A 20,130-nucleotide genomic window follows, 5' to 3' on the forward strand; every position below is an offset into this window, starting at 1 on the left:
GCAGAGGCAGAGGCAGAGGCAGAGGCAGAGGCAGAGGCAGAGGCAGAAGCAGGCATATCTCTGTGAATTTAAGGCCAGCCTGGTCTATATAGTGAGTTACAGTCAGGGCTATGTAAAGAGACACTATCTCAAAAAAAAGGGGGGGGCTTGAACCATTTTATCAGACCCCCCCACACACATATGTGTGTGTGTGTGTATGTGTGTGTTTATGTACACATAAATATGACATTAACTTGAAATTGTTCTAGCACTACCATTTTGCAGTGCTGGGACCAAACCCAGAGTCTCCTGTACACCAGAGAAGCACTGTATTACTGAGTCACACCACTAGCCCTGCCTTGCTTTTTAAAGGAAGAGTGGATGGCACAATAACCCATAAGTCACCTATCAGGCCACAGAGCGCACATATAAAATACAGTTCCACCTCACTTGTTACCTAAGGTTGGCACCCAAATGTTTCCTATTTTAGATTTTTTTGTTTTGTTTTGCTTTTTCGAGACAGGGTTTTCTGTGTAGCCCTGGCTGTCCTAGAACTCACTTTATAGACCAGGCTGTACTGGAACTCACAGATATCTGCTTGCCTCTGCGTCTGTCTCCTGCATGCTGGGATTAAAGGCATGGGCTACCACACCTGGCTATTTTAGATATATTGATCCATCACCATCTTCATCAATTTATTTAAGTAATTAGTCCTGTAGGTCTTCAAGATACAGGGCAGATGAAAACATCAGGCACTTCTTACTTCCTTTTGTGAAAAAGTAATGTAGCGTTTTATTCTTTAGTTACTGTAAAGCACCCCGTCTCTAACAGTGTCTACACTGATTCTCAACACCGAATCTTAATCTCAATCTAAAATCTCTACCAGGAAGGGAATTATAATATAAACTAACAAGTTAGTTACATAAAGTTGGGGTTCTCCTGAGCCAGAACATCCACTGAACATCACTCTTGCATCGTTGGGTGTGAGAAGCCCCTCCATGAACTTACCCGAGATGATATCAGTGAGTAGATGGTGGGGCAAGTGAAGGAACTCCTCTGTGCTCTGCAGCTGGGCCAGGTGGGTCTTGGCACAGTGCTTGGCAGCAGTGTAGAGCTCGGGATCACTGTGTCTATCTGCAAGCCACATCACCTGAAGGCAGTTTCCCACTTGTACTGTGCGTGCCAAAAACCGAGAACATTCCTCAAAGAGAGATGTCAGCTGATACATGTCTGACACCTCATAAATCTCCTGCAGCTCGTCAGCTCGGAGTTTCACAGTCCCATGGTATATATAATCAACCAGGAGCTGGAAAACAGACTCACTGACATCCTGCAGCACAATCACCCGGTTGTGAGCCTCCTTCAGGTTAGATGTGAACATGGATCGGAAGAAGCAGCTCTGAGCTGACAGGACCAGCCGGTGGAGCTGAAACTCTCGGCCTTCCACTGAAATGGTGACATCAGCAAAGAGCTCCTCCTCTAAACACAGTTTCATAATGCCCTGAGCCACTCGGCCTGAGTGAGACCGGTCTTTGAAAGTATAGTTCACAAAGTAGTTTTCATCCATGGATGCTCCAGGCTCCTCTGGTGACTCCATGGTAGCCAACTTCTCTCTCTGCCAACTATCTGCAAAGCAATACCACCCTAAGTATTTGGGTAATTCACAGAAACAGTCCATGAATCCAGCTGTCAACTCAAGATTAGGGAGAAGGGAGACATTGCACTCGCCTTATTCCTGGCCCTGCCAATATGGCCTATGACATTCCTGCAGTTTTCCTGCAGTGGGGTCTCTCCTGCAATGAATTCAATTAAAGTTCCAAGTCTGTTGTTTTTTCTTGAGGTAAAATTGGATATTCCTGGTGATGATGTAACAAAAGACTTGAGACTTAGGTCAACCCATGAAAAAGAGGTAGGAAGAAGCCTATGATCTTAAAACCAAATAATTTGGATATACAACTAATGAAACTCAGGAGACGCATAATTAGACCAAAAAAAAAAGGAGGAAGTAAATAAAATACGTAAGTAAATAAAATAAGGTATTGAGGTTAGATTCCCTCTTTGCCTGGACATAAGAGTGCAGACCCTTCGATATTAAGGCCTGGGCCTGGACATCCATTACTTCCACTTTTATTCTTTACTAAGCTTCTGTTTCTTACTTACCTACCCGCCCCAATGAGTTCTTAAAGAAGTCTGAGAGAGCCCAGCCGTCCCCGGCCGGGGGCACAAGGAAGTCCATAACCCTGTGCAATCTGACCGCGCCACCTAGAGTCGCCTAGGAAACGGTCTCCAAGGAAACTGTCCATCGGCTCCCCTACCCCCGCCCCCCCATTAAAAGCTTAGCTCAGGAGCCGGAGAGCAGTGTAGAACTTAGAACCCAGAACGCCCACCCTTTCCCTTTCTCTCACCCGTCCGATTCTTTGCGTCTTCTTCTCTTCGGCCTCCGCTGTACCGAGATAGGGCTACGTACACCTCACGGTTTCCCCACCTGCGGGTCTTTCTTACCTGCGTTACCTCCTTTCATGCCAGGGCTCAGATCCGGAACCTCTGCTTCCCGCCCCGCGTCCGCCCGGAAGAAGATTCATTGCACATTTCCACTTCCGGTCCGTGCCCTTGGGGCTCCGTGGCCTGTGTGTGTTCTCCGGCTACTTAGTCGGCACCTTAAAGAACATGGCGGCTGCTGCAGCCAGGGTCTGGTGGCGTGGGCTCTTGGGGGCCACTTCCGTAGCCAGGGGTGAGCAAGGAACAGCAGGCTGAGACCACGGGCTGCGGCAGAGGCACACCTAGCACGGGGACCTTCTTGAATCTCACTCGCGCCTTTGTGCCTTTTATTTCTCTGTGCAGGGGCTGGGCGACCCTCAGTGCTTTTGCAGCGTGTGAGAAGGGAGAGCGCGGCGGCTGACAAGCGCCGTGAGTATGTGCGGATAGCGCTCTTCTCTCCAACGTTAGCAGGGCCCTTTCATTGTTTATGTCAGATATTTGTCCTTGTCCTGGAATGTCCTTCCCTCCTGGCAAATCTCTGCTTGCCCTTGGACGGATCTGCTTGTCCGTGGACGGTCTCCACCTTGCTGTTAGAATCGCGTACTTCCTGTGCCCTAGATATTTGTTCCCTTCTGATCTTGATCGCCCTTTGCTCATTTTCACGATTTTTTTTTTTTTTTTGGTTCCTTCGATTAAATTGTCTTTGAGAGCAGGTAACAAACTTTTGAGACCCAAAGTCCAGATTAATAGTCGCTCACATCAATTTAGTATTTGCTAGGCATCTTAAAGCTTTAAGCCATCTAGTGAATGATCTCCTTTGAACCTAATAAGAGCTTGTTGAGACACATCATGTTTTACTGTCCATATAGAAATATAGATCATGAAGCGGTCCAGATAATTATTCAGTCACAGTTCCAGTGAACAACAAAGCAGGTCTGCCTGTTTCTAAGTGCAGAAAATACTTAATCCTTGATTCTGTGGTGTGTGGGTGTTCAAGTACTTGAATGACCATATAGTGATTTTATGTGCAGTCAACAGAATCACACTGGGAAATGGAATGTTTGGCTTTCTTTCATTTCTGAACATCTATTACACAGAGTGACTGGGAATGGAGTGTGGGCAGTGAGATGGTTTTTCAGGGTTGTTCAGCCCTGAAGTTCTTTGATTAAGAACTGGGTATAAACAAGTACCAAGAAGAGAAAGAGAAACAGAAGTCTAGTTCACACCCTTAAAGAGTCCTGAGTCTGATCAGAGAGCTGATACTGTTGCATTGTTATCACCAGTACAAGAAGTGAGGGACAGCTGTGGAACAGTGGAGAAAAGAAGCAAACATTGCCCACCACAGTAACAAGAGAGTATGTACTGTGAACGAGAAGTGCTGTTTCCCCAAGGTTTTTCTTTAAGATACATTTTTTTTTCCATTAAGATACATTTATTTTAGCTGGGTGGTGGTGGTGAATGCCTTTAATCCCAGCACTTGGGAGGCAGAGACAGGTAGATTTCTGAGTTCGAGGCCAGCCTGGTCTACAGAGTGAGTTCCAGGACAGCCAGGGCTACACAGAAAAATCCTGTCTCAAAAAACCAAAAAAAAAAAATGTATGTGAGTACACTGTAGCTGTTTTTAGAAGAGGGCATTAGATCCCATTACAGATGGTTGTAAGCCATCATGTGTTTGCTAGGAATCCAATTCAGGACCTCTGGATGAGCAGTCAGTGTCCTTAACCACTGAGCCATCTCTCCAGTCCCCTCTCCCTAAGTCTTAATCACTTCCTAATTCCTGGAAGGTACCTATGCCTCTTAAGATTCTTCGGGAGGGCTTGGAGAGATGGCCCAGTATTTAGCACTGGCTGCTCATCTAGAGGACCCAGATTCAATTCCCAACACTCACATGTCAGTTTACAACCATCTGTAACTCCAGTCTCATGGAAGTGAGCGTCACTCATGTGTGCATACACATATATGTAGGCAAACACCAAAATAAATAATAAAAGTAAATTTGTTTTTTAAATAAAAGTTCTTCAGGAAGTCCTACTGAGAGATTCCCCCCCCCCCCCCAAGAGACTAGAGGTAAGGCTGGTTGCTACCTTCTCCCTTCATGCTTTTTTTCTTTCCAGCCACTGTCAGACCCAGGAATGATGTGACCCACAAGCAGCTCTCAGCATTTGGACAGTATGTGGCTGAAATCTTACCTAAGTATGTCCAACAAGTTCAGGTAATATTCCTTGTCCTTGGGTCTGGGTCAGAAATCCACCATGTCACTTATTGCTTCACCTTAAGTTAGCGGTTCTCAACCTGTGGGTCCCAACCCCTCTGGGGTTGCCTATGACCATCAGAAAACACAGATATTTATGTTATGGTTCATAACTAGCAACATTACAATCATGAAGTAGCAATGAAAATAATGTGGTTATTTCCTGTGTGGGTCACCACCACATGAGGAATTGTGTATTACAGGGCACAGCATTAGGAAGGTTACAAACACTGCCTTAAACCCAGTGACTCCTTCTGAAGTGAGCTACTCCCTCAGTAGCTATTTCCTCTCTCCACACCACCTTTCTGTGTCTGCAGGTGACCTGCTTTGATGAGTTAGAAATCTGTATCCATCCTGACGGAGTCATCCCAACCCTGACTTTTCTCAGGGATCACACCAATGCACAATTCAAATCCTTGGCTGACTTGACAGCAGTGGATGTCCCAACTCGGCAGAACCGTTTTGAGGTCAGTTAAATGTGAGATTTGGTAGAGTACTTGCCTACCACACGCAGTGCCCTAGGTTGATCCCCAGTACTGCATAAACCTAGGTGTACTGGTACCGGAGTCTAGTTCTTTGGAAGTGAGGACAGGAGGATCAGGAGTTCAGGGTCATCAGTAGCTACATGGAGAGTTCAAGGAAAGCTATGGCAGTATGAGATGAGATGCTAACTTAAAAAAAAGATAGGTGACATCCGAGGACTAAAGGTGAGAAAGGGCCTAGAAGACTTCATGAGTGACAGCTACTATGGAAACCAGAGCCTTCTTAGTTGCAGCTTCAGTCCAGGTCACACAGAACATAGCAGGATTTGTGCTCAGTTTTGTTTGTTGGCTTCCTTCTTTTTTTTATTTTCTCTTGTCTTGAGACAGGATCTCACTATGTTGGCCTGGAACTACTTAGCTTACTGAATAGTTGGAACCATAGGTCCATGTCACAGTGTTTTGCTCTGCTTGGTTTTTCTGAAAGTAAATTTATACTGGGTGTAGTGGCACATGTATGCAGCACTTGGGAGGCAGAGGCAGGCAGATCCCTGTGAGTTTGAAGCCGGCCTAGTGTACATAGCAAACTCCAGGACAGCCAGACTTGGTCTCAGAAAAAGAAATGAATAATGTTACACATGTGTGTGTATGTGTATATGCTGGGCCTTGAACCTGAAGCCTTACACTTTATAGTCAAGCACTTTGCCACTGAGCTGTATCCACAGTTGGGGATTGATATTATATGGTTCAAGAGGATATTTTGTGGCTGGCCTTGGAATTTTTTCTGTTAACTAGCACAAGCAGAAGATCATATAATATTAAAATAAAGAATTTATCTTGGTGACTTTAGAATGCTCATATCATTGCAGGCATAGTTGCTCAAAGATCTCAGGAAAGAATTGTTAGAGAAGCAATTGAAAATAAGTTTGGGCCGGGCGGTGGTGGTGCACGCCTTTAATCCCAGCATTTGGGAGGCAGAGGCAGGTGGATTTCTGAGTTCGAGAGTTCGAGGCTAGCCTGGTCTACAGAGTGAGTTCCAGGACAGCCAGGGCTACACAGGGAAACCCTGTCTTGAAAAACCAAACCAAAAAAAAAAAAAAAAAAATCATGTGCTATAAGTTTTATTTAAAACATGAGCATTGATACAATAGCCAAATAAAATATCTATTAAAACAGGAATAATGACATACACATTTAAGTTTGAGGCTAGCCTGATCTATATAGCAAGTTCTAGGACAGACAAGGTTACATAGTTACACCCATCTCAAAAACAAAAACTTAAAAAAAATAAAATAAAAAATAAAAAAGTACCTATTAGATGAAATAAGCTATACTACAATAACTCTTGGCAAAAAGTTAAACAGGGACCAGCAAGATGGCTCAGCAGGCAGACATGCTTGCTTTGGAAGCCTGACAAGTTTTATTTCTACCCAGAACCCACGGGAGAAAAGAACTGATTTCCAGAAGCTGTGCACAAACTCACATCACCACACATACAATTATAAAGAAGGTCAAGCATACTCAGAAGGACATGTAGCCTGGGAAGCTTCTTAGATATAGAGAACAGTTGTGTCAAATCTTGGTAGGATCACCCTATGTAGTCCATGGCTTGCCATATAGACCTTGAACTCAGCAGTCCTTCTGCCTCAGCCTTCTCAGTACTTAATTTTGTTGGATCTTAAGAGATGAACAGGATAGCAGAAATTAGCCTAGTGGGAACTAGGGCAGCTGGGAAGGGAGAACTTCTACAGGGTGACACGGCCAAGGGCAGGACAGCTAGCTTGCAGAGCCATGGCTGTGGCCTAAGCCTTAGTCATAGAGAATGCAGGGTCACTGATGGAATCTGACTCACTGTATCATTAATAACTGATGCCCTCATTCAGACCCCTTATCTGGTAGCCATCTTGTTCTTCCTGCTCTTTCTTCTCTCCCTAGATTGTCTACAACCTGTTGTCTCTGCGGTTCAACTCTAGGATTCGTGTGAAGACCTATGCAGATGAGCTGACACCCATTGACTCTATAGTGTCTGTGCACATCGCGGCCAATTGGTATGAGAGGGAGGTGAGTTACAGGATGTAGTGGGCCCTGCCTTTCTGGAAAAAGTACAGCATTGTAACTATGGAGTGTGTCACAGTACAGCTCCTCTACTGTTGGCCCAGTGGATGGGTTTTCTGAGAGCCACTCTTTTCTAGGTCTGGGACATGTTTGGAGTTTTCTTTTTTAACCACCCTGATTTAAGAAGGATCCTGACAGATTATGGCTTCGAGGGACATCCTTTCCGGAAAGACTTTCCCCTCACTGGCTATGTTGAGGTAGAAACCTTAAAACTTGGGTAGAAGTCATGGAGCCTGGGAGAGCATGAGCACGGTGGGAATATGTTCTGTAGCTTATGGTGGTTTAAGAGCCTGAGCTGCAGTCCTCGTTTCATTTTTGGTAATGGGGCAAGTTGTTTGATTTAGCAAAGGGACAGCTTTCTTATCTATATAATGGAAACAATAAGCACTTAAATACGTGGTGGTATCAAGTGAGATGTAAAGCCTGGTATATTGTAAATGTTAGTTAAAATTAGCCATATTGTAATGATTAGTGTATCTTATTTTTTAAGATTTATTTTTATGTGTATGAGTGTTTTGCCTGTATATATGTTATGTGTATGTCTGGTACCTGTGGAAGCCATAGAGGGTATACCAGATCCCCTGAAACTAGAGTTACAGGTAGTTATAATGCACTGTGTTGGTGCTGGGAATTGAACCTGGATCTTCTAGAAGAATAGCCAGTGTTCTTAATGTCTGGAGGATCTCTCTAGCCCCTTGTATTTTTTCAAGAGAAAGCAAACAAGGTTATTTTATTTTTATTTTGCTTTTTTTTGTTTATTTTTAGTTTTGTTTTGTTTCATTCTTTGGCCTGGTTGCAAAAAGAAAAATTTATTTATTTATTTATTTATTTATTTATTTATTTGTGTTTTTCACAGGGAGACAAAGTTTCTCTGTTTTGGCCTGGCTGTCCTGGAACTCACTCTGTAGACCAAGTTGGCCTCAAACTCACAGAGATCTGCCTGCTCTGCCTCCTGAGTGGTAGGAGTAAAGGTCTGCACCACCACTGGCTTGTAAACAAGGTTTTATTAATTGATGAGAATAAATGTCTGAAGCAGGAAGGGGTTTCTCAAAATGGGTTGCCCTGTAATGATAATTTTATGATTAAGGCAACCTTAACGATACAGTCTGCCCCAGTCTCTAAAAGTAAAGATTGTCATTGAAGGGATTGGGCAGAGAAGCCCTCAAGAATGGCTATTGAAAAGCCTTTAATCCCAGCACTCAGGAGGCAGAGGCAGGAGGATCTCTGTGAGTTCAGGCTACCTGGTCTACAGAGTAAGTTCTAGGACAGCGAAGGCTACACAGAGAAACCCTGTCTTGAAAAACAAAGAAAAAAAACAACAGTATCATAAAGAATGCCTGTGATCTCGGGACTTAGGAGGCAAAGGTACCACAGGCTAGATACACTGGTATATTCTTTTTTAATGTTTTATTTATTTTTATTGGTTTGTGCACATTGGTGTTTTGCCTGTATGCATGTCAGTGTGAAGGTGTTATATCCTCTGGAACTAGAGTTACAGATAGTTGTGAGCTGCCATGTGGTGGTACTTGGTCCTCTGGAAGAGCAGCCTCTGAACCAGTTGAGCCATCTCTCCATCCTGCGGTACATTTTTATACTCTCAACATTAGGGAAGCTGAGACAGGAGGATTTTATTTAAGGCCAGCCTGAGCATAGCAAGAGCCTATTAGAAAGTGGAGAACTGGAAAATGGCTCAGTCGGTAAAGTACCTGCTGCACAAGCACGAGGCCTGAGTTTGTATCCCAAACATCTGTGTAACACGATGGTGTAAACCAGGCATAGTGGTACATGCCTGTAATTCTGGGACTTAGGAGGCAAAGGCAGACAGTTCTTTCTTGAGTTCCAGACCAGCCTAATGTACATAGTGAGTTCCAAAGGCTATAGAATGAGACTTTGTCTCCAAAAAAAAAAAAAAAAAAGCTATGCAGTGGTTCACACCTTTAATCCTAGCATCCAGAGGTAGAAGCGGAGAGACTGATGTGAGTTCGAGGCCAGCCTGGTCTACAGAGTGAGTTCCAGGACAGCCAGGACGACACAGAGAAACCCTGTCTCAAAACAAGTAGCTGGGTGTATGTATAACCAAGTAGGTCCCTGGAGCTCATTGGTCAGCCAGCCTAGTCTAGTCAGTAAGCCCTAAGCTTAGAGGGAGGCCCTTTTGTAACAAACAAGCTGAGGTCCAGGAGATGGTACAGTGGGTCACACACCTAAAAGACTTGAGCTTGAATCCCCAGAACCCATGTAAAGTGATACATAGTGACTCATGTCTGTAATCCCAGTGCTCCTGCAGCAAGATGGGCAGTGGAGACAGACAGGAGAATCCCAGGAAGCTCATGGGCTGTCCAGCCTCTCCACATAGCAACAAACAGCATATATACATATGTATGTATGTATGTATGTATGTATGTATGTGTGTATATATACACATACACACACACATGCACATGAATCCTACACATTAAATACTGTGGAAAATGACCAAGGAAGACCTCTGATCTCTCTATGTTCACACAGTTACATGAACATATACATACATTGCACACACACACACACAAAGGATGGCCACTGAGGAGGGATCATAATTTCAGTGGCCTGGCATGTTATAAGCACACTCAGACCCCTGCCTACCTCTGTCTCTGATGCTGGGATCCATGCCCAGCCAGCCCTGATTATTTACAGTGCTCACACATTTCTTAGTGCTGTGCATATCCTGTCCCTCTGAGCTACTTCTGATTAGGGCTCCTCCCTTCCTCCATGCCTTGCTTCCCTGCTGTCGTCCATACATGGTGCTTCTTCTTCCTGTTACCTTGTTTTCTTACCTTATTCAGCTGATCGTGCAGTAACAGGAAAAGCCATGCTGTGTCTAGTTCTAGGCTATTTTCTTTTGCAGAGCTGAACACTGGCCCCAGGGCCTTGGGCATACTAAGGCAAGAGCTGCGGTGTCTGTAACTAAGCTACATCTGCAGCGGCCCTCTAGCTTTAGATCTTTCTTCGGGGTAGGGATCTGTGACTCAGGGTCTACATAGCCCGGGCTGGTCTCAGGCTTTAAGGTTCTTCCATTATAGTAATAATGGTGCACGTGTACACCCTCCAACCCCCACAGGACTCTGAGGCAGAAAAAGTTTCATACTCTTTGAGCTGGAGTTACAGGCAGTTGTGAGCTGCATGTGGCCTGGTCTCTCATGAGCCTTCAGCTCCTACAGTCTTAGTTCTTTAGTGATAATGCTAAGGCCATGGGTCTGAAGCTGTGTGACTCTCAGCTTAGGTTTGCTTGCTTGGTTTGTTGGTTTTCCAGACAGGGTTTCTCTGTGTAGCCCTGGCTGTCCTGGAACTTGCTCTGTAGACCAGGCTAGCCTCGAACTCAGATCTGCCTGCCTCTGCCTCCAGAGTGCTGGGATTAAATATATATGCCACCACTATCTGGCCGGTTTAATCTTTTTTTTTTTTTTTTTAATGTTTGTTTTGTTTTGCCTCTGTATGTAGCCATGGCTGTCCTGGAACTCTGTAGACCAGGCTGGCCTCACCTCCTGATTGCTGGGACTAAAGGCGAGCACTCCTATACTTGGCCTAAATTTACTCTCTACAGCCACTGAATATTTGTAATCTGAGATCAGTTTTGCTGTTACTTTTTAAGGTGTGTGGTTGGGTGAACAGTAAGTCTGCTAACAAAAAGTTAAGAGCTCAAGTGTGGTGTGGCAGAGGAGTCAACAAGGTTGGCAGCATGTAAAAAGTAAAGGCCACTGTGGAATCCTATACCTTAACTGTGTGACCAGATGGGTAGTGTGTCTGGATGTAGAGTGACAGAGCCTATAAAGAGTAAACAAACAGAAGCCATGGGGAAGGGAAAGGGAAAGGGAAAGGGACAGAGGAATCACCTAGGGTCATGCCAAGTGGGCTCCTCAGTCATCAGCCCTAACTTGTGCTTCTGCAGCTGCGTTATGATGACGAGGTGAAGCGGGTAGTGGCTGAACCAGTGGAGTTGGCACAAGAATTCCGCAAGTTTGACCTGAACAGCCCCTGGGAAGCTTTCCCTGCCTATCGTCAGCCGCCTGAGAGTCTCAAGCTCGAAGCTGGAGACAAGAAGCCTGAAGCCAAGTAACTTCAAAAGCATGTAGATCCTAGAGGAAAATGCCTTACCTAAGGTTGTCTGTAAATAAACTCCAGTGGACATTCACGCCTTCCTCTGTGGTGGTTTGTTTGTTTTTCTTTTTTAGTTTTTTTTCAAGACATGGCTTCTCTGTAGCCCTGGCTGTCCTGGAACTCGATCTGTAGACCAGGCTGGCCTCAAATTCAGAAATATGCCTCTCTCTGCCTCCTGAGTGCCGGGATTAGTCATGGGCCATCAGTGCTGGGCTGCCTTTGTGTACTTTTAAAACATAAACTTATTTAGTAGGGGTGGCAGCACATGTAGAGGTCAGAGGACGATATTTAGAGTGCTTCTCTCCTACCATTTGAGTTCTAGGAATCCACCTCAGGTCATGAGACTTGGCAGCTAGTGCTCATATCTGCTGGGCCGTTCCCTTCCCCAGTCACTCATGTGCTGATAACAATACTGACTCATGAGAGGGCAGGTGCAGGATGGTGGAGGCTGCAGTTACATTGTGATCTGTGGGCCTGGATATGTTTCTAGAAGGCTCTGGATGTAATTTAGTTTTCATAGTCCTTAAGAATAGGTATGACAAAAAAAAAAAAAAAAAAAAGCCGGGTGGTGGTGGCTCACAACCTTTAATCCCAGCACTTGGGAGGCAGAGACAGGCGGATTTCTGAGTTCGAGGCCAGCCTGGTCTACAGAGTGAGTTCCAGGACAGCCAGGGCTATACAGAGAAACCCTGTCTCGAAAAACCAAAAAAAAAAAAAAAAAAAAAAAAAAAAAGAATAGGTATGAATGACATGGTCCCTAGTGACAACTGGAGGGCTTCGAAACTGCTGAAGAAAGCCCTTATCTCAGCAGACTGGAGGCAGCTGATAGATCCAGGGGCCCGAGTGAAGAAGGAAAACTATTGTCCTCCCACCTAAACATCTATAGGGTTGTATACACCAAGTGTAAGAGCCACTTACTCTTAGGCTAAAGGAATCTTCCCAGTTTCTGGTCTAAATCTAGAAGGTTGTTAGCAAGTAGATTTATCAGAGCTATGGAAAAAAAAACCAAAACCCTCTCAGGAGCTACAGGTCCATGTCTGCCTTCAAGACAATGCTCCCTTCCCCAGTGGCTCCATGCTTCCTCTGTGGTGTGCATCCCATGCGCACTCCTGATCTACCACTATGCAGCTGGAGAACTGGATGTGCAACTGATGCTTTTGGCAGCAGAGGAGCCCTGGAGGCTGGGCTGGGTGTCAGGCTGGACTAAGTGGCTAACTGGCCTCTGTAGCAAGATCTTTTCAGTGTGAGAACAGAGAGTAAGATAGCGTTGCTGCCTGAGATACATCCCTTGGGAGAGTCAAGCGGAGCTGGTTTCTTATTAATTAAACATTGAGCAAGAAACAAACATGCTGCTACTGCCTTAACTGAAGAGTCTCCAACTCTTAGCGGGTGAAAATAGTCCCTCCCTCCTCACACTAAAGACTGACATGTAAAGTAATGCAGGAATAGCCTGCAGTAGGAAAGTTGGAGCTGTGGCAGGCAGATGAAGGAACAGAGAGCTGGGGGTTGGGGGGGATGGGAATGGGGGCAGGGTAGTCATAAGACATGGCTGGGACACTGCAGTTTCTGCTTTGTCTAGTGGTAGCCATTGGTTTCCTTGGGTGACTTCTGGCCAGGATGATGAAGGTACAGGGGCTTCATGGTGGGTGAGTAGAAGCCAAGAAAAGGCTGATGGATGGCTGAAGGCAGATGCGTGAGCCTTGCATGGCAGAGGAGGAGCTGTGGGCCTGGTGGGTGATAGGTGATGGTGTGGGAAGCCTGTGGAGGTTAGTCTCGGTGCTTGTTACTCTGGAACTCTACAGGGCAGTATGTAAGTTACATGAGTCATGTTAGGTATTTGCCAAGAAGGGCTCAGACTTGGTATGCACTGGGGTAAGATCCATGCCTGAAGGCTGACTATCATCATGCATACATGTACATGTGGAATAGGGGAGGAGATGGAGGGTATCCATGCACTTTCCTGTTAAAGGTGTCTGCTGGACAGCAGAAAGGAATTTTGGGAGGCTAGGTGTTCAAAGTGGAGGACAGCAGGAATCCGATTCCTCTCTACTGTACTAGGGCAGTCCATGGACAGCACCATTAGAGGAAGTGGCCTGTAGAAGCCAAGGACTGAGAAGTAATGCTTCTCAGTCATTTTTCCTAGCCTGAACCATGGGGTTGGAGGGTCCAGGCAGCCCAAGTTTAGGGTTTGGAAGGGGGCAGTCTAAGAAGGGTAGACCTGTGCAGGGTGGGGAATAGCCAGTATGCGCCCCACTACCAGCTTATAGCCTACCCAACTCTATGCCCACTCTTCCTCCCATACCTGATCCCTGAGGACAGCCAGCCCTAGAATAGCTCCCCTTGCAGCTGTTCTAGGCTGGGCTGGAACTGGACCACACACGCAGGCTGTCGACTCAGGCTCCTCCTGCAGCACCATGTGCCCAGGGACTTGGAGTGGGCTGAGCAATGGCTGTGGCAACTCCATGATCTTCAGAAGAGGCCTCCCCTTAGCCCTTGGGTTTCCAAGCATCTGTTCCTTACAGGCCTTGCCCTGTGTACTGACTCCACAGGGCTAATGAAGCTGAAGAAAAGGGGTCATTGGGCCTAGGTCTTTGACCTCCTGGCACAGGAAACACTCTGGGACCTGTACAAGGATTTCTGTTCCCAGGGCCAGCACCCTTCTTTGGGGTCCTGGACCTCCATCCTTGACCTACCCCCTGGCCCCTCCCTTTCAATTGGCATTCTCTCTTCTTCCTTTCCCTATCCTGGGCGAGCACTCTAACTCCTGGTTCTTCCTCTTCAGATCTCTGAGCCTGCCTTGACACCTGACCTCCTATGCTTACTCCTATCTGAACTTGTTTCCTATACCTAGCTAAGGGCTGGGTCCAGGCAATAAGCACAGTGCAGTGGTTGCATGCATGTCTGTATGTCCAGAGTTCAAGGTTGAAAAGTCTGTTTAACACATGCTGAAAGAAAAGCTGCCCCCAGAGTAAATTTGTGTCAGGTCCTCTAACTCCTGTCTTGGCAGTGCTGTGAAATACAGGGACCCTGTATGCTTGTCACCCAGTCTTAATATTCTCATGAGACTGCTAAGTCCCCTTGTAGACTGGGAATATAGATTGGACTTCAATGGCTCTATTTACAGGAGGAGTAAAGGAAAAAGGTGGAGAAACATTACCTGTTTGTGGAGAGGAAAGAAAAAAAGTCTTTTGTTTTATCTCAAGCAAGCCTAACATGTACACCTCAGAGTTAAGAATAAAGTTGGAAGAAGACCCTCCCTGAGAGACTGGCTCAGACAGTGTAAGATAAGTGTTGCCCTGATTCTGTGTAGCTCTGTTTTGGCCTCCCAGAGTCCATCTCATTTTTGTGTTGAAGACCACTTACTCTAACACGTGTTCTGAGCAAATCTCCTCATTCTGGGAGAGCAGGAGGCAGGACAACCAGGTATCAGCCCTTCACCTCAGTGGGAGGAATGTGCTGTTGTGTTCCTAGTGGGTTAGAGTTGTGGGATGATGTTCCCTCTCACAGAAAAGCATAATTTGGGACCAAAGAAGAATGCCATTGGTCAGTGAAGAGAAGTCAGACCGAGGGATGCACTGGACGCGGACATGAAGGAGAGGCCTAGCTGAATTTAGAAGACTATGCTTCAAATTTCTACCTTCTCACTCCCACAAAGCCTGACCCCCATCTAGGTCCTATGGGTTGTCCTAGTCAGTGCAGTACGGTCCTCTCCAGTCCCGGGGAGGGGAGGAGGAAAAGGCATCACAGTCATGACACAGGGCAGGACCATAAGGCTGACTGGCAGCCTCACTTTATTAACAGAGTCCAGGCGTGCTGGGCAGGCAGTCATGCTCGGGCCGGTGGGGCGTTCGGGCTGCGGTCCCGGCTCGGCATGCATGCCCCACGGCTCTCCCGGGCTCCTCCAAGCCTACGCTCAGAGCTCTGGGGGCTTGAGGGCCGGCGGGCCGGCGGCGGTGAGGTCAGGGTACACCAGGAAGCCGGAGAAAGTGATGTACTTGCCGTGGTTGCTGTAGGCGCCATAGCCATCGTGGTCGTGGCTAAGCAGCCAGACGGCGTCGCCGCGACGCAGTGGCAGCATCACGCTCTGACTCTGCATCTCACGGCGCCTCGAAGCGCCGTCGTCGTAAATCATGGCCTGCACCTCGTCGCGGTTCTTCATCAGCTTCACCGACAGCGTCTTGCGCGGCAGCTTGCCCAGCGTGAAGGAGAAGAAATAGGCTCCCGGTAGGCGGCAGCGGAACACGCCGGCCGCCGCGTCGAAGTCGCCACCTATGTTTACCAGCTCGGTGTCGAAGGCCAGCGGCCGGTGGCGCGGTCCGGGGCCCGCGTCCGAGCCCACCAGGCTGCGCGTGCGCGCCGCAGAGAAGGCCGAGCGCGGCTCCGGAGGCGCGGCTCCGCGCGCAGGCGCGTCGGCGTCGGCGTCAGCGTACACCAGGTAGCCACTGAAAGTGGCCCCGGGCGCGCCGAGCGCGTACTGCGGGGCGCCGTGCAGCCGCAGCCACACCGTGTCGCCGTAGTCGAGCTGCAGCATGGCGCTCTGGCTGGCGGCGCGCCGTGCGCCGGGCCGCCGCTGCTCGTCGAAGGCCAGCGCCTGCACCTCGTCGCGGTTGCGCACCAGCATCACCGACAGGCTCTTATGCGGGGCCTTGCCGGCCGTGAAGGAGAAGAAGTAGGCGCCGGGCACGCGACAGCGGAACTGCCCGGTGGCTGCGTCGAAGTCACCCCCGATGTTCACATACACCTTGTCGAAGGTCACTGCCATCTCCGACGTGCCCTCCAGAGGAGTGGTGCGAGCCGCCGAGAAAGCTGACCGCAGCTCTGAGGAGCCTGGGCCAGCAGGGCCCAGTGCCCAGCAGGCCACCGGGCTGAGGAAGCCCAGCAGGAGCAGCAGCATGTCACCTGGGAGGGGAGAGAAGACCCCGGCAGGGGAGAGGGTTGGACAGTGACTGTCTCTACCTGTAACTTCTCCTCCTAGCCTTGCTCTTGACCCATGACTTGCTCTCTCCATTTTCCTTCACACTTAGGCTTGCTAGGTCAGTACTTCTCACTTGAGTGTCGCAGTCTCACCAGAAGGGCCTATTACGGCACCCATATTTGTCCCCCCACCCTCGAATTTGTTTTGAGTCTGGAATGGGGCCTGAAAATTTGGGTTCTTAGTGGTCTGATTAGCTGGTCCAGAGGTTTTTAGAGCTACTGGATTGGACCAGTAATTCTCCAAACTTGTGTTTTTAAGTATAAGAGAATCCTGGTGCATGTGCCACAGACATGTTGAAATGTTCTAGTTAATGAGGCCTACAGCCCGGTCCTCATCTCGACTCCCTCTCTGGACATTAAGGAGGTCTAAGTTTCCAACAGCCAACACTTCCTCTGCACTTAACTGGGGCTTTTCTCTGCTCCTTGGCCTGCCCTTCACAACAGACACTGGCTTTCCTGTCAGTTTCCACCATGACAGTGTTTTAAGTCTTATCTGGGGAGGAACAGAGATTGCTGCTCTCTAACCCTTTCCTGGCCTCTGCTCTACTCAAAGGTCCCACAGGATCTCTGGACTCCCCTGGGGTCCTTCCTGAACTGCAGGGGTCTGGCCAAGCTTTAAGTTAGTGCCTTCCCTAAGGTTCCCTAACTGAAAACAGAATGAGGTGAGGAGGGGCTGGAGAGATGGTTCAGCCATTAAGAGTTTAGCTACCATTCCAGAGAACCCACGTTTGATTCCCCAGCACCACATGGAAGTTCACAACTGTCTATAACTAGATCTGATGCCCTCTTCTGGCCTCCACTGGCACCAGGCACACGTGTGGTACACAGACATAGATGCAAGCAAAACACCCATATACATAAATTTCTTTTAATTATTCAGGGAGATATGGATAACTCCCTTTGTGTCTTTGTGTTTGGAGGGTGGCTCCTGTGGGAAGGAGAGAACCATGGCTGCTGAGGCTAGGGAGGGCAAAATAAAACTCTGGTAGTGCTTTGGCAGGGTGGTGAAGTCATCAGCTTCATTTGGTGGTAGTGGTAGAATGGAGTGGCAGACACTTAAGATCTGGTTACCGGTCTCGGGAATGAACCGCAAGCACACTTGAGTCATGCCCCAGTCACCTTAGGCAATTAAAAAAAAAAAAAACCTGTCTAAGTAAGGCTTCATGGCACAATGGAGGGCCACACAAACTGGTGGTGAGCATGCCCAGACAACAATTGTGAGCATGGTCTGTTCTTTCATGGACAGACCTACAGGCTTCTGCTCTTTACCCCTGGGAAAAGTGATGTGGTCAAGTTCTTGACATAAAGATGTTAGAGCCTCAGTAAAATGGAGAGTGTGGCCAAGCGTTATCCAGTCCCACGGGTCACTAATGGTGGGATTCTATCATCCTTTGAAGTAGGGCAGAGCCTTTGAACACCTAAAGGCTCCAAAGTGGCGGTAGGCAGGACGTGAGCTTTTCTGGGAAGTACCCTGGGAGTGTGTGTCTTACAGATTCCAGGGGTCTTCTGAGAGCAGCCAGGTCCAGCTGTGCAGTGTGGCCCACTCCTGGATGTTCACCTGCAGTCTACTGTCCAGCTGTTAGTTAGAGTAAACTGCACCGCCCTATAATTCTCACAAGAAAGAACTCCAGTCCAGTGAACACTAACTCCTTCCAGAGGATACTTTTCTGATTCTCACAAAGCTGTCCTGTGGGTTACTTGGTGAGGATAGGAAGGAGGGAAGGGTTCCATCTGTAGCAGTGAAAACTACACCTGAGAAGTGTCCAGTCTATTTCTTTATATAAAGCTCTTTTGGACATATAGATAAGCCCGCTCCCATTTTATAGATTCGAAATCTGGTGCCTAAACAAGGGGTACACGTTTTGGCTCAAGGTCATCTACTGAACTCTAAGCCTTAAACAGAGGGTTTTTTTTTGTTTTCATTTCAAATTCAGTGTGCTTTTCTACCAGCTTTCCCTCTTACACAAATGCCAAAGTGTTTCCCGCCTCAGTGACCCCTTTTGCAAATACAGAAGAGACAAGGGGAAATGAGTGTTGGAATCTTCAGTGAAGGAGGAAGCTAGCAAACAAAGGCATTTTGTCTGTCATTTTGTCTCCTGAGAGGTGGGAGCTCTCTCTCCCTTTGCCCTGCAGCGTTCCTAGCAGGTCTGCTCTCGAAGCTCCTGCCCACCCTATCGTTTGCCACCTCCCTGCCAAGTCAGATGCACCCATCAGTGCCGGAGGTTCTTGTGTGTCCAATACCCTTCCTACCTTTCATACTCCACTGCACATGTCCCTGAACCCTGGATCCTTTCCTCTAACCATCCTGTTCCCCAGCAGGTCCGAGGAGGATGGTAAGGCGTCAGGTGGGTCTCAGAGCTCCAGGAAAGGAAATGGCTGCACAAAGCTCTGTGCAGGTGAAGCTCAAAACAATCATCTTCAAAGAGAAAAACTGGGACAGACAGCTGGGTAGACTCAGACCCACGGAGCCAATGGGGAAGGTGCAGCGATGTCAGACTAAGGGCATCTCCAAGCCCCCAGCGCCTTGTCCCCATACCCCATTTAACACTGCTTTCAAGCCGTGCCAGAACCCCCCTTTTATCTTCCTTGAAAGTCCGCTCCTTCCAAGAATGTGAGCCCCACTTTTACAGAAGCAGCCAATCAATCCCTTCTCGCAGAAGAAAAAAATGCCCCAGAAAGGGGTCCCCGCAAGCCCTTTTTCCATGAGACCTGCCCTCCACCCCTCCCTTTGGAGTAAAAGCCCCTGAGCCTCTTTCATGAAAAAGCGCCCAGGTCCTCCTTTCCAGGAAAAGGGACTGGGTCCCTCGTGCCTCTCGCCACCCCCACCCACCCCCCTCCGCTCGCAGAGAAGAGAAGTCTGCGCCCCCGCCTCCTCCGGGCTGCCCTCACCTGGCTGGCGGCGGGCGGGTCGGCTTCGGTCCCAGCCGGCGATCCGGCTCGGTGAGGACGCCGGGCTGCGCACTGGTCGCCCGGGCTGCGGCTTGACCGGGCCTCCGGGGGTGGCGGGGGGCTCAGCCGGCGACGAGAGGGGACCCCGGCAAGGGAGGCGTGAGCCAGTGGGAAGGACAGCAGAAGCTGAAGCGGAGAAGCGCAAGGGCGGGGAGCAGGGGAGGCGGAGGGGAGAGCGGAGGACGAGGGAGGGGCGCCGAGCAGCCTGGCCTGGGGCACTGCACCGAGCCTGCGCTGAGCGTGGGACCCTTCCTCATTCCTGGATCTTGACCCTCTTGGTGCCGAGAGAGGCGTCACTGATCCAAGCTAGCAGGTGGGGAAACCGAGACCGCTAGAGAGGCCACCCTAGGGTGGCTCAAGGCATCCTACAGACCAGCTTTCTAGCTTGTGTGGGGAGATAGGACTCAAAGACACGGACTGAGCTGCGAGCAAGGACAGTAGGAGGTGAGGTTTTGTTTGGGGCAGATGTCCGGGCTGAGTGGCCTTGGGGAAGGTCTGAGGGAAGAGAAGGATAAATGGGTCAATGTCCTTAGTAAAGTAAGAGGTGAACATGCCCCACGTCTCCTTCCTCACTTCTAAGTCTGCAAATACCCCTCCCCCTGCACTTCGTGCGCTAGCAAGGCTGGAGGAAGGACAAAGCTGCAGACATCAGCAGCTTGGGACCCTCTGAGAAGAACAAAGAAAGAGCAGGATCCTTGGAACATACTGATTTTTTTTTTTCTGGAAAGTGTTGGGAAGGGCGATGGAAGGTTCCTCTGTGGGACATGGACT

General features: G+C 48.4%; 4 protein-coding genes across 5 annotated transcripts in view; 2 read left to right on the forward strand and 2 right to left on the reverse strand.

The window, feature by feature from the left end:
• The window catches only part of Kbtbd4 (kelch repeat and BTB domain containing 4), a 5,991-nt gene extending 3,437 nt beyond the window's left edge, over window positions 1-2,554 (reverse strand). The window contains exons 1-2 of one of the 2 annotated variants that reach the window (XM_028778479.1): window positions 2,385-2,554; window positions 988-1,605 (exon numbers count right to left, since the gene is read on the reverse strand). In XM_028778479.1, coding sequence (XP_028634312.1) covers window positions 988-1,576 — 589 coding nt within the window. In that variant the 5' untranslated portion in view covers window positions 1,577-1,605; window positions 2,385-2,554. The remainder of the gene's footprint in view (window positions 1-987; window positions 1,606-2,384) is intronic. The other variant, XM_028778478.1, reaches the window with a different exon arrangement.
• Ndufs3 (NADH:ubiquinone oxidoreductase core subunit S3) lies at window positions 2,472-11,474 on the forward strand. Its single transcript, XM_028778480.1, has 7 exons — window positions 2,472-2,710; window positions 2,821-2,886; window positions 4,572-4,669; window positions 5,026-5,175; window positions 7,123-7,248; window positions 7,380-7,499; window positions 11,228-11,474. Exons 1-7 carry the CDS (start codon window positions 2,647-2,649, stop codon window positions 11,393-11,395), a joined length of 792 nt encoding a protein of 263 aa, XP_028634313.1. The 5' UTR covers window positions 2,472-2,646; the 3' UTR covers window positions 11,396-11,474.
• A 1,651-nt stretch (window positions 11,475-13,125) lies between these two features.
• Window positions 13,126-14,197, forward strand: Fam180b (family with sequence similarity 180 member B). Its single transcript, XM_028778569.1, is given in 2 exon segments — window positions 13,126-13,202; window positions 13,792-14,197. Coding segments are annotated over 2 exon segments (483 nt in total).
• A 991-nt stretch (window positions 14,198-15,188) lies between these two features.
• On the reverse strand, window positions 15,189-19,512 carry C1qtnf4 (C1q and TNF related 4). The gene is made up of 2 exons (XM_028778611.1): window positions 19,300-19,512; window positions 15,189-16,335 (listed from the first exon to the last, which is right to left on the reverse strand). The coding sequence occupies exon 2, from the start codon at window positions 16,328-16,330 to the stop codon at window positions 15,350-15,352; it is 981 nt and encodes a 326-aa protein (XP_028634444.1). The 5' UTR covers window positions 16,331-16,335; window positions 19,300-19,512; the 3' UTR covers window positions 15,189-15,349.
• Window positions 19,513-20,130: the final 618 nt, after the last annotated feature.

Source organism: Grammomys surdaster, unplaced genomic scaffold (genome assembly GCF_004785775.1).
Source record: "Grammomys surdaster isolate TR1022 unplaced genomic scaffold, NIH_TR_1.0 338, whole genome shotgun sequence".
Taxonomy (NCBI): Eukaryota; Metazoa; Chordata; class Mammalia; order Rodentia; family Muridae; genus Grammomys; species Grammomys surdaster.

Coding starts and splice junctions, on each gene's coding strand:
- Ndufs3 (XM_028778480.1), top strand. CDS start 2,647: ATGGCGGCTGCTGCAGCCAGGGTCTGGTGGCGTGGGCTCTTGGGGGCC. Junction 2,887..4,571: donor CGCGGCGGCTGACAAGCGCC/GTGAGTATGTGC, acceptor TTTTCTTTCCAG/CCACTGTCAGACCCAGGAAT. Junction 5,176..7,122: donor CTCGGCAGAACCGTTTTGAG/GTCAGTTAAATG, acceptor TTCTCTCCCTAG/ATTGTCTACAACCTGTTGTC.
- C1qtnf4 (XM_028778611.1), bottom strand. CDS start 16,330: ATGCTGCTGCTCCTGCTGGGCTTCCTCAGCCCGGTGGCCTGCTGGGCA.